The sequence below is a fragment of the Hoplias malabaricus genome, chromosome 18 (genome assembly GCF_029633855.1).
Source record: "Hoplias malabaricus isolate fHopMal1 chromosome 18, fHopMal1.hap1, whole genome shotgun sequence".
Classification (NCBI taxonomy): domain Eukaryota; kingdom Metazoa; phylum Chordata; class Actinopteri; order Characiformes; family Erythrinidae; genus Hoplias; species Hoplias malabaricus.
In genome coordinates, this window is record NC_089817.1 from 34,242,517 (window position 1) to 34,256,373 (window position 13,857).

At 44.1% G+C, this 13,857-nt stretch overlaps 2 protein-coding genes across 2 annotated transcripts in view; both read left to right on the forward strand.

The window, feature by feature from the left end:
• Positions 1 to 3,642, forward strand: part of LOC136674485 (protocadherin beta-16-like) — a 3,765-nt gene extending 123 nt beyond the window's left edge. Inside the window, exons 1-2 of the mRNA XM_066650487.1 lie at positions 1 to 2,319; positions 3,634 to 3,642. The exon at positions 1 to 2,319 is cut by the window's left edge and continues 123 nt beyond it. Of these exons, the coding sequence (XP_066506584.1) occupies positions 1 to 2,319; positions 3,634 to 3,642 (2,328 nt within the window). The remainder of the gene's footprint in view (positions 2,320 to 3,633) is intronic.
• A 3,520-nt stretch (positions 3,643 to 7,162) lies between these two features.
• On the forward strand, positions 7,163 to 9,834 carry LOC136675145 (protocadherin beta-16-like). Its single transcript, XM_066651569.1, has one exon. It carries the CDS (start codon positions 7,237 to 7,239, stop codon positions 9,748 to 9,750), a length of 2,514 nt encoding a protein of 837 aa, XP_066507666.1. The 5' UTR covers positions 7,163 to 7,236; the 3' UTR covers positions 9,751 to 9,834.
• The last annotated feature ends 4,023 nt before the right edge of the window (positions 9,835 to 13,857 follow it).

Below are 13,857 nucleotides of genomic sequence, written 5' to 3' on the forward strand. Positions count from 1 at the left end.
TACTCGATCCCGGAGGAGATGCCCGAGGGCTCCTTTGTAGGAAACATCGCCAAGGATTTGGGGCTCGAGATCAGTAGACTGCTTTCAGGGAAAGCTCGAGTTGTGACAAAGGGCGGTCGGCAGTATGTGGAACTGAGCAGAGACAAAGGCGCTCTGGTCGTGAAGGAGAGGATAGACCGAGAGGAGCTCTGTAAGCAAACAACGCCCTGCAGCTTCAGCTTTGATCTCATCATTGAGAACCCCATCCAGCTCCATCGCATCACGGTCGAGGTCCTGGACATCAATGATAACGCTCCAAAATTCCCCAAAGGTACCGTTCATTTGAAAATTAGCGAAAGCACAGCGTCAGGGAAACGTTTTCCGTTGGACAACGCATTAGACTTGGATGTAGGAATTAACGGAATTCAAAGCTATGCTCTGAGTCCCACTGATCATTTTAAACTGGAGATTAATAACAGAGCTGACGGTAAGAAACACGTAGAAATGGTTTTGCAGCGCGAGCTGGACCGAGAGGAGCGCGAGGAGCTGAAATTAGTGCTGACTGCATATGACGGAGGATCTCCTAAAAAGTCCAGCGCTGTTCAGATCCATATTTCAGTTTTAGATGTTAATGATAACACTCCAGTGTGTAAACAGTCTGTTTATAAAGCGGAGGTGAGGGAGGATTCTCCAGTGGGTTCAGTCTTAACTACAGTGAGCGCTGCTGACGCTGATGAAGGGGTTAATGGAGAAGTCTCATATTCCTTTGCTCAGGCGAGTGAAGAGGCTAGGAATCTGTTTCAAATAAATCCAGAGACTGGAGAAATTACTTTATTGAACAGTTTAGATTATGAACGAGAAAACAGCTACCAAATAAACGTAGAAGCAATAGACAAAGGGGGTCTCGCGGACACGTGTAAAGTGGTTATAGACGTGGTCGACGTGAACGATAACGCCCCCACTATCCAGCTGATGTCCTTCTCTAACACCATCGCTGAGAATGCTCCAGTGGGGACCACCGTAGCTGTTGTGAACGTAGAGGACGCAGACTCCGCTCAGAACGGAGCGGTGCAGTGTAAAATCAATGAGGACACTCCGTTTAAAATGGAGTCGTCACTGACCGATTACTACGCTTTAGTCACCGACGAAGTCCTCGACCGGGAACACGTCGCTGAGTATAACGTCACCATTTCGGTGCGGGATCAAGGAAGCCCTGCTCTCCACAGCAATAAGACCCTGACGGTGAGGGTCTCCGATGTGAACGACAACGCCCCCGTCTTCCACTCCGCTCACTACACCGCCTTCGTCCCTGAGAACAATCCCCCGGGGGTGGCGGTGCTGACCGTCAGAGCGCGCGACGCAGACTGGGGCCCGAACGCGCGGCTGTCCTACTTCCTGGAGGAGAGTGACGTCATGGGGAGCCCGGTGAACTCTCTGATATCCATTAACTCAGACAGCGGGGTCGTTCACGCCGTGAGGTCGTTCGATTACGAGCAGATGAAGAGTCTGAGCTTTAACGTGACCGCGCGAGACGGCGGGTCCCCTCCGTTAAGTTCCGAGGTTCTGGTGACCGTCAGCGTCCAGGACCAGAACGACAACGCCCCTCAGGTGCTGTACCCGGTGCAGAGCGGCGGCTCCGTAGTGGCTGAGATGGTGCCTCGCTCAGCAGATGTGGGCTATCTGGTGACTAAAGTGGTGGCCGTGGATGTGGACTCTGGGCAGAACGCCTGGCTCTCCTACAAACTCCAGAAGGCCACGGACAGGGCGCTGTTTGAAGTGGGCGCACAGAACGGAGAGATCCGGACCGTGCGGCAGGTCACCGATAAAGACGCCGTGAAACAGAAGCTCACTGTTGTTGTGGAGGATAACGGTCAGCCCTCTCGCTCAGCCGTGGTCAGCATCAACGTGGCCGTAGCGGACAGTTTCCCCGAGGTGCTGTCCGAGCTGACGGACTTTCCGCAGGGCAGAGAATACAACGAGAAGCTGAGCTTTTATTTAGTTTTAGCGCTGGCCGCGGTGTCCTTCCTCTTCATCACAACTGTAGTGGTCATCGTCTCAGTGAAGATCTACAGATGGAGACAGTCTCGTGTTCTCTATCAGTCCAGTCTCCCGGTGATTCCCTACTATCCCCCCGGGTACGCGGACACAGGAGTGAGCGCCACTCTGCCGCACATGTATAACTATGACGTGTGTATGAGCACCAGCTCGAGGAAGAGTGACTGTAAATATTCTACACTTGGTGGACAGAGTGTTTTAGTGGTGGACCAGGGCTTTTCAGAGACTCTGCAGCGCGCCCTGAAGGACAAGGACTTCCTGGACAGTGCAGAGTCTCCGGAAACGGTAGGACACTGGTTGATTTTGTCATTAAAGGAACGCTGCGTTTTATTTTTACTTTAAAATTACAGCTTCAAAATCATGGTGATTATCCACTGTCCTGTGAAAGTGAGAACAGCGCCTTTGTCGTTGCCACTCTGGGCTCAGCACTGCAGAAACTGCACTATGTATCTTTTGGTTTAGGGTAGGAATCATCCTTGTTCTGTTTGTGGTCTGTTATTAACCATCATCACTTTAGACTTTAGTGGAGGACAGGTGTTGGTGCTGATCAGTGAATTAGGGTTCACAGTGGTACAGGAACAGTTCAGGAAGATGTGGAGTTAGTGGTGTTCCTCCATGAGTCGTTATTGTTTCTAAACTCTCAGAATTACATTTTACAGGTCTCTGGTCAGTTCCTAGATCACAGTAAACATCTTAACCTTCACTGCACTGATAAAAGATGGAGCTGTGTCTGAAAGCAGAGTAACAGAGGGAGATTTGTTAGAAACCCACAGAACTGTGTTATTGTTCTAAAGGACACTGATACTGAGTCACACACTTCATATTCACTGGATTCCACCTCTCTCTCATCTGCATGCAGTCAGCTGCCTTCTGTAAATGTAGCAATGTGGTCCTAACCTGATCACACCTGGCCAAACACAGCCACTGGTGAAGATCTTCACACTAAGCAGAAAACACCAGCCTTTCATCACTGTGACCTCAGAGAAATCACATGTTGTAAATAAATACTAATACTTATAGTAATAATAATAACCCTTCACTCATGTTTACTATGATCACTGGCTGGTGTTTCTAAAAATACAATGATAAAAACAAGTGAAACAGTGTGATAATGTTCTGCATTGAGATCGCCTCCAATGATGACAAGACTCGTTTTTCCAGTGAGGGAGATGCTGCCCCACACCATCACACAGAATAAGAGGGTTTGCATTGGCAGAGAAGATTTGGCAATTTTTTTTCATGGGCACAACCCACACTCTCAGCTCTACTGCTCATCCCACAAATGCATGTTCCTTACAAATGTGGCACCATTTAAAAGGGAAATTAACAGTAACACTATAAAGTTTATTTGCAAGAAGCACTGTTACGACAAAGAAATAATCTACCAGACACAAATGTCCTTACTTTTGTGCAATGTTTATTTTTCTGCAAGTAATTATAGGAAATGACTGAGATAAAGGGTGAATTACATTAATAATTACATTTAGATAATGTGCCATGTCCTATTTGGTGTTAAAAATAAACACTAATACTTTGACACTGTATTTTGTTATGGTTTTCCTAATGTCATATCGTATCATATATCTCCATCTCTTTTAGGCATATTGAGATATGAGTTGGTCATATCACGCAGCCCTAGTTGTCGCTTGCTTACACTTTTTGCAGTGAAGAGGAAAGATATTAATATGATCTCAAAAAATACATTTTTTTTCCACAAGTACAATTTGATACCTGATCTAAGAGCCGTGCAGACTGATATGGTATACACTTCTGTCAATATATCATAGTAATCAGGTAATCCTGCATTTGACCTTTAATTTGACATATCAAAAGCACAATTTTCAACTGCTTTAAATGATAATAATAATAATAATAATAATAATAATAATAATAATAAATTAGATTATATAGCGCCTTTCTAATACCCAAGGTCGCGTTACACAAAGAGGAGGGGGAGAGAAGAAAAAATAATAATAATAATAATAAATAAATAAATTAAAAAATAATAATAATAAAATAAATAAATAAATTAAAAAATAATAATAACATAAAAATAATAATAATAATAAAATCAATAAATAAAATAAATAAATAATATAGAGGAATACACTTATGCCTGCAGAGTGCAGAAGTACTGAGAGAAGAGATAGGTCTTTAGCTGGGTTTTAAAGGCAGAAAATAAAGAGCAGAAATGAAGACTTTGTGGTAATGAATTCCAGAGCTTGGGTGCCATCACGCTGAATGATCTACCACCAGCAGTAACCAGTTTAAATGTTGGTACTGATAAAAGACTGCTCTCAGAGGACGTCAGTGATCTTGTAGGACAGTAGGAGTGTAAAAGTTCAGAAAGGTAGGCTGGCGCCAGACCGTGCAGAGCTTTGTATGTGAGCAGGAGAAGTTTAAACTGAATACGGAGTGAGACAGGTAACCAGTGGAGCTGATGAGGAACAGGGGTGATATGAGCTGATTTTTTAGAATAAGAGAGGACCCGAGCAGCAGAGTTCTGATCACACTGAAGGGAGTGTATGGTCGTGGAAGGAATGCCAATGAAGAGAGAAATACAATAGTCTAAACGGGAGGAAATGAAAGCATGGACCAGAATTTCAGCATCCTTAACAGAAAGCAGGGGACGAAGGCGAGCAATATTACGTAGATGGAAGAAGGATGTTTTGGTTAGGGCCTTAATATGAGGTTTGAAGGACAGGGAGGAGTCAAGAAGTTCACCAAAACTGCAAAACAACTGGAGAGGTTTTTACAGCCACACCATCAAAGTTAAGTGTGATATCAGAGATTTTTGAAACAGTGGACTTGGGGCCAGTGAGCAAGACTTCAGTTTTTTCTGTGTTGAGCTTCAAAAAGTTGGCGTGCAACCAGTGTCTCAGATCCTGAACGCAGGAAATAAGGGCAGAGGGGGGCAGAGTGGAGGTATTTTTGGTGCTCACGTATATTTGAGTACCGTCTGCATAACAATGATAATTAAGACCATGGCTGTGGATGATCTGACCAAGTGGCAGCATGTATATGATGAATAGTATAGGGCCTAGGACTGAACCTTGGGGAACACCTTGTGTAACAGTACTAGGGGAAGATCTGTGTGTACCAAGAGCAACAAAAGAGATCTATTGGTAAAGTAAGAGATGAACCAGGAAAGTGCTGTGTCAGTTATGCCAATAGCTGAGAGACGGGAGATGAGTATGCTGTGATTAACAGTGTCGAATGCTGCACTCAAATCTAAGAGAAGAAGGATACTGAGCGCACCAGAATCAGTAGCGAGTAGGATATCGTTTAAAACCTGCAAAAGGGCTGTCTCAGTACTGTGTTTTGTGCGGAAGCCAGACTGAAAAGGCTCAAAAAGATTATTGTCCATCAGGAATGACTCTAACTGAATGGCCACCACCCTTAGGTTAGAAATATGATCAAGATTGTGTGTTCAGACCAGGTTTTTTGAGAATGGGTGTGAGGGCAGATGTTTTAAGGCCTATGGGGACATGACCTGAGGCAAGAGACATATTAACGAGATGGGAAATGGAGCTGGATATGATGGCGGAATATTTTTTAAGAAACGGGGTTAGGAGCAGCATCGAGGAGACAGGTACAACCGTTGGAATTGACTCTAAGCTCTGTTATAAGCTCTGGATCAATGGGAGAGAAATTAGCCAGGGGTTTATGAGCTGGGCTCAAATGGAAACAATGCTCAGTTGAAGAAGGAGATGAGAGGAGCTGATGGTAGATTTTAGCAATCTTGTCATTAAAAAAATCTATGGAGAACTTCACATTGCTCAGCAGTGTTAAAGTTCTTGATTGTTTGTGGCTGAATGAGTTTACTAACAGAAGCAAAAAGTGTTTTGCGCTTGTTACCAGAATTATTAATAAGAGATGAAATGTGTGCAGAATGTGCAGATTTTAAAGCAGTATTATAAGAAATCATGTGGTCAGCATATGCCATTAAGTGTACAGTAAGACCAGAATTCTTAAAGCGGCGCTCGAGACGCCTACCAGTGGTTTTTAAAGCACGGGGTTCAGGACTGAACCAAGAGGAGGAGCAACCAGCTGGGACCTGTCTAGTCTTTAAGGGAGCCAATTGGTCTAGTACACCAGAAACAGTGTCATTAAAGAGAGTCAGAATGTCATCTGGACAGGACAGCTGGGAAATAGAAGAGAGTGCAGAAGACTGAAGAAGGGCAGAAAACGATTGAGGTTCGATAGCTTTGATATTACAGAAGGAGACAGTAGATTTACTGCACTGGCGTGAAACCGAGATGTTAACAGATGCTTCAACAAACTTGTGGTCAGAAACACCAAAAATAGAGCCAGAGACAGAGGTAACAGATAGACCAGAAGGACACATTAAATCCAATGTGAGGCCATGTGAGGGTGTGGGAAAATCAACATGTTGTGTCAAGCTAAAGCAGTCCAACAGAGACTCAAATTCAGTTGTCAATGAACAGATAGCATCAACATGGATGTTAAAATCCCCTAGCATGACCAGAGCTGGACATGCAGAACTGGCCAAGGTGAGTATCTCACAGAGTTCTGTGAAGAAGTCAGAGGAGGTCTTTGGTGGGTGATAGATTAACAGAAACAGCACAGGGGTTGAGCTGACCAGTTTCAGAGCCATGTATTCAAATGATTTTACCTCATGAAACTCTGTCTGGCGCTGTTCATCTCCTCAGTGCTAAAATTCTGAAGAGCTCCCAGTCTCAACCAGTCCAGCGGTTTTAGGTGATGGAGAATTATTAGTGGGTCCTCGGTACATTTGATCAGACTCTGAGTGACTACAATAATTGATAAATATATATATCTCATTGTGTGATTGAAGTGTTAAAAATACAAGTGGTGATTGTAACAGTGCTTTCTATGTTCCATTCTCCTGCGCTGATAAATCTATTAGAAATCAGCTCATCGCTGAAGAACAAAATCTGATTCTTGATAAGAGCCCTTTGGTACGAAGCAAGAGCCTTTAGTGACGGTGCATTTCCAGTGTCCGTACACTAAGGGCCGCTATTGGACCACATTAGTGAGACAGCAGTGGAAACCCTCCACAGTCCCTCCTCCTCCTGCCTCACACTGAGGGCTTTAATGTGGAGGAGGAATCTGCGTCTCTTTCTGTCTTTCTCCCGGGAACAGGCTGCATCTACAATCCTTTATTTATTTCAACTAATATTTATTTTACCGCGAGTATAACCGTGTGTGGATGACGCCATGGCTCCGCGTGTGGATTATTTCCGCTCGTGTGTGGTTTCTCAGCATCGTCGGAGACGGACAGCGCAGTTAAAATGGCAGACCGTGCTCTTTCTCCTCTGTGTTTACGGGACGGACGCGGTGTCGGGTCAAGCGCGGTACTCGATCCCGGAGGAGATGCCCGAGGGCTCCTTTGTAGGAAACATCGCCAAGGATTTGGGGCTCGAGATCAGTAGACTGCTTTCAGGGAAAGCTCGAGTTGTGACAAAGGGCGGGCGGCAGTATGTGGAACTGAGCAGAGACAAAGGCGCTCTGGTCGTGAAGGAGAGGATAGACCGAGAGGAGCTCTGTAAGCAAACAACGCCCTGCAGCTTCAGCTTTGATCTCATCATTGAGAACCCCATCCAGCTCCATCGCATCACGGTCGAGGTCCTGGACATCAATGATAACGCTCCAAAATTCCCCAAAGGTGCCGTTCATTTGGAAATAAGTGAAAACACAGCGTCAGGGAAACGTTTTCCTTTGGACAGCGCTGTAGATTTGGACGTTGGTTTAAACGGAATTCAAAGCTATGCTCTGAGTCCCACTGATCATTTTAAACTGGAGATTAATAACAGAGCTGACGGTAAGAAACACGTAGACATGATTTTGCAGCGCGAGCTGGACCGAGAGGAGCGCGAGGAGCTGAAATTAGTGCTGACTGCATATGACGGAGGATCTCCTAAAAAGTCCAGCACTGTTCAGATCCATATTTCTGTTTTAGATGTTAATGATAACACTCCAGTGTGTAAACAGTCTGTTTATAAAGCGGAGGTGAGGGAGGATTCTCCAGTGGGTTCAGTCTTAACTACAGTGAGCGCTGCTGACGCTGATGAAGGGGTTAATGGAGATGTCTCATATTCCTTTGCTCAGGCGAGTGAGGAGGCTAGGAATCTGTTTCAAATAAATCCAGAGACTGGAGAAATTACTTTATTGAACAGTTTAGATTATGAACGAGAAAACAGCTACCAAATAAATGTCGAAGCCAAAGACAAAGGGGGTCTCGCGGACACGTGCAACGTCATCATAGACGTGGTCGACGTGAACGATAACGCCCCCACCATCCAGCTGATGTCCTTCTCTAACACCATCGCTGAGAATGCTCCAGTGGGGACCACCGTAGCTGTTGTGAACGTAGAGGACGCAGACTCCGCTCAGAACGGAGCGGTGCAGTGTAAAATCAATGAGGACACTCCGTTTAAAATGGAGTCGTCACTGACTGATTACTACGCTTTAGTCACCGACGAAGTCCTCGACCGGGAACACGTCGCTGAGTATAACGTCACCATTTCGGTGCGGGATCAAGGAAGCCCTGCTCTCCACAGCAATAAGACCCTGACGGTGAGGGTCTCCGATGTGAACGACAACGCCCCCGTCTTCCACTCCGCTCACTACACCGCCTTCGTCCCTGAGAACAATCCCCCGGGGGTGGCGGTGCTGACCGTCAGAGCGCGCGACGCAGACTGGGGCCCGAACGCGCGGCTGTCCTACTTCCTGGAGGAGAGTGACGTCATGGGGAGCCCGGTGAGCTCTCTGATATCCATTAACTCAGACAGCGGGGTCGTTCACGCCGTGAGGTCGTTCGATTACGAGCAGATGAAGAGTCTGAGCTTTAACGTGACCGCGCGAGACGGCGGGTCTCCTCCGTTAAGTTCCGAGGTTCTGGTGACCGTCAGCGTCCAGGACCAGAACGACAACGCCCCTCAGGTGCTGTACCCGGTGCAGAGCGGCGGCTCCGTGGTGGCTGAGATGGTGCCTCGCTCAGCAGATGTGGGCTATCTGGTGACTAAAGTGGTGGCCGTGGATGTGGACTCTGGGCAGAACGCCTGGCTCTCCTACAAACTCCAGAAGGCCACGGACAGGGCGCTGTTTGAAGTGGGCGCACAGAACGGAGAGATCCGGACCGTGCGGCAGGTCACCGATAAAGACGCCGTGAAACAGAAGCTCACTGTTGTTGTGGAGGATAACGGTCAGCCCTCTCGCTCAGCCGTGGTCAGCATCAACGTGGCCGTAGCGGACAGTTTCCCCGAGGTGCTGTCCGAGCTGACGGACTTTCCGCAGGGCAGAGAATACAACGAGAAGCTGAGCTTTTATTTAGTTTTAGCGCTGGCCGCGGTGTCCTTCCTCTTCATCACAACTGTAGTGGTCATCGTCTCAGTGAAGATCTACAGATGGAGACAGTCTCGTGTTCTCTATCAGTCCAGTCTCCCGGTGATTCCCTACTATCCCTCCGGGTACGCGGACACAGGAGTGAGCGCCACTCTGCCGCACATGTATAACTATGACGTGTGTATGAGCACCAGCTCGAGGAAGAGTGACTGTAAATATTCTACACTTGGTGGACAGAGTGTTTTAGTGGTGGACCAGGGCTTTTCAGAGACTCTGCAGCGCGCCCTGAAGGACAAGGACTTCCTGGACAGTGCAGAGTCTCCGGAAACGGTAGGACACTGGTTGATTTTGTCATTAAAGGAACGCTGCGTTATATTTTTACTTTAAAATTACAGCTTCAAAATCATGGTGATTATCCATGGTCCTGTGAAAGTGAGAACAGCGCCTTTGTCGTTGCCACTCTGGGCTCAGCACTGCAGAAACTGCACTATGTATCTTTTGGTGTAGAGTAGGAGTCATCCACTCCCCACTGATTTCAGTACAGTGAAGTAAATATAAATTACACTAGAGGGAGCCCCAGGAGCAATCAAACCCAAGTCTTACCTACACTGTAAATTATTTTTAAAGTTCACAGTTAAATACTGGCAGCAGAGTTCCCAGTCATTTACTGTATTTTTACAGGAACACTACTGTATTTCAAATTTACAGAATGTTACAGTAATTGAATAATACAGTAATTTACTGTAAATATTGTAATTTACAGTAAAATACTGGCAGCAGAGTCCCCAGCCATTTACTGTATTTTTACAGTAAGACTATTGTATTTAAACTTTACAGAATACTACTGTAATTGCACAATACATTGTTTTACTGTAAATATTGAAATGTACAGTAAGTCCTTTCAGCAGATTTGCCAGGCCTTTTACTGCCTTTTTTCAGAAACAGTACTTTTTACAGATGAACACTGTAATTAGAAACAGTACCTAAATTACATTTAATTCTTTATTTATACTGAACAATACCAGCATGTAATATTTTTGTAATAAGATTATAGTGTTACTGTTAAGAAAAACTACTGCCAAGCATGAATACTGTAAAAATACTATAACCATTACCACACAAAAGAAGTCCACATCTACATTTAGAATTAAAATCATTAATGCACTTTATTCAAACCAAATATATGCAGAATGTGGACAAATTTCAGGTACATGTTCAAATCATTTACATTTTTACTTCACCTTTATATTTTTGCCTCTTATGATATTTGAGTAGCTTTTTTTTTTATATTTAAAATACTTCACAATATCAATTACATTATTGTCCTTGATGGATCACAAGGAAAGAGCGCAAATCTTTATAGTAAAACATTGTTATATCACATGACTTTTGATTTCATCAGATCACACAAATAGTGACCGTAATACATCATGAACATTTTAATAAAAACCTGGATTACTAAAACCTCTTATATCAAATATCATCATTGATATTTACTGATCAGCCGAGACCCACAGAGTCCGTTTAGCCTTGAACATGACCCTTTAAATAAAGTTATATTCAAAGTCCATCAGGTTTCTTTAAAAGTGAGCATACACACGGATGCATGGTTCAGGACTCCTTGGTTGCTCTTGACGTTGACCACCCCTGGGGATTTGTACCAATGAGGCATCTATAAACAAATCCATAATTATTAACATAGCATGTGGAAATAACAATAAAAATGGTGTACACAAAGCTTAGAGGATACAGTCAGGAGAAGATCAGATGGCATCAAGTGCTGGACAATTTTTAAAACTAAACATAGCACAAAAAGTAAGGACATTTCTTTGTTGTAACAAATGCTTCTCAGCAATAAATCTTACACCATTGGAAGCCTGTTTATTTCCCTTTTAAATGGTGCTACATTTGTAAGGAACATGGATTTGTGGGAGGAGCAGTAGAGCTGAGTGTGTGGGTTGTGCCAATGAAACATTAGCCCAATCCTCTCTGCTGATGCCAAACAGCTTATTCTGCCATTGACTCGTTTGGTGGGTTGTGACTGGCTGATTGAAGGTTGAAGAAACAAGACGTATTGGCAATTTAACAATTTATTCATTTAACAAACAGGAGCCTCAGTAGCGTGTGGAAGAACAATACACAGCCACAACAGCCTCCACCTCCTCCTCATGCTGCTTACCAGCCTGATCACACACTGCTGATCACACACTGCTGATCACACACTGCTGGTCACACACTGCTGATCACACACTGCTGGTCACACACTGCTGATCACACACTGCTGGTCACACACTGCTGGTCACACACTGCTGATCACACACTGCTGATCACACACTGCTGGTCACGCACTGCTGATCACACTGCTGGTCACACACTGCTGATCACACACTGCTGATCACACACTGCTGGTTACACACGTGGTTGTGTTGGTCACTGTGGCACAAACAGTTTGCTCAAGCTGATCCCACAACTGTTCAGTGGGGTTGAGGTCAGGAGCTGGCAGGCCATTCCTTCCTCTCCATTCCCAAACTCTGGAGGTAGTCTCTGATGAACACTGCTCTGTGGGTCGAACGTTGTCATCTTTGAGGATAGAGTTCGGTCCCAGACTGTGGATATATGGAAAATCAGCAGCTGTGGCACTTGTCTAAATGATGAGAATATAAACTCTTCTAAGTTTTCACATTTACCATTGCAGTTTTCAGTGACAAGTCAAATTAAAATCTACATGATTTAGTCTAGGTCTAGTTTCAGTTTTGCTGTTTTTAATGAAACCTATAAATGTGAACCTTAAATTAACCAAACTTCCTGAAAGTCATGGTGCAAAGAGCCTCTCCACATTTAAAACACATGCATTTCATAAACCAACACACTACATTTGTGATCAACATTTTATTTTGAGGTACTTTGATGTGGCGTTATTTTTGTGCCACAATTCTGCACCCGCGGATATTTTGGGCGAGCAAGAAGTTTTTACTACATTAGAGTTAAAGCCGACAGAATTATGAATAGCTAACTGTAAGCTCACTTAACTGCAGTATTAAGCTATTAGGTTATTTAGATTTTAGCATTACACCATCATCTAGCCGTGTACGTTGATAACTACCTATCATTTAAAGTATATTCTATCACTGAGAGCAAGGAGACGGCGGACCACTGTTGTTCCACTGAGGACAAAGCTGGAGGTCCACTAGTGTTTTACACAGTGTTTTCTGGGCGGACCACTGCTGATTAAACAGAATTTTAGACAAAATGCCACATTTTAGCACTTTTCCATTCACAGTCCAAATTACATTTTTCTTCTTCATTAGGTTCCTTTTGTTATTCTTTATAAATAAGATTAGTAAATAATTTAAATCAGCACAGTGTCAACGTTTTTATCAATTAATCATTTTATATCAGGCTTATACTCATTATTATATCTCTCAGAGTTGTTGGTAATATTTGGATTAGTGTGTTTTCCAGAATAAAAGTCTCTGTGAATGTAAAATCTGTGTGAGGAGATTGTAAATGAGTTCTATCCTGTACAGGACAGTAATCTGAGGGGTCAGATGGTGGACCAGCAGTGGTCTACAGTCAGTGGTGTGCCAGCATTTTTATGCCAGTGTCTGCTGTCCGGGATTACTAATAAAGACTAATAAAGAGGTTTCTACAGTCGTTGCTAGCACTATTTTATACTATGTACGTTATTTTCAGCACATCAGCTACGTTGCTTACTCAGTAAAACTAGATAAATACAATTAAGGCAAAGAAAATGTGGCCAATTTAATGAATATGAAATAAATACTGACTGTGGTGCACTGCTCTGTTGCCGTTTGGAGGACATTTTCAGATTCCGCCTCTGGCCATAACCTGTAACCGGTGTCCCACTATTTACTGGTCTCCGGCCTGTATGTCCCGCCCACTTGGCGGTCAAGCCATCCAATCAGAAATTACCTTTGTCATTTGTCGTTTTTGATTGGCTGAACCTGAGTGTGAAGCGAGCGCGCGGGTCAGAGACATCGCGCGCAGGACAGGAGAGCAAGAAGTGTAGGTTGTAGTGTGCGTTCAAGAAACCTCCGCGCGTGCAAAAACCTTCTTGCTCGCTCAAAATATCCGTGTAGAATTGTGGCACAAAAATAACGCCATACTTTGAAAGCGATACTGTAACTAAACACATAAATAATTAAAATGTACACACACAAACACTTAGCCAAGCTAATTCATTTACTAGTTTTGCATACCTGGCTCTCAAATAGGTTCTTCCTTTCCAAATCTGACTATAAACTCAATAACAAAAATGGGAGGCTCAGATCAGGTTTGGAATGAAGCTCATAATTCTGACAAATTACAGTCGCCTCTAAATCTCAAAACTGCAGTTAAATAATAAACGGACCGTTATTTCACAGCAAAACCTCTCCCCATATTTTCCCGCCTTCTTCCCCCTCACTCACTCACTCCAAATATGTATTCATGAACTGGAATGCAGTTTGTAATTCTGTAGCTAACATCACATGT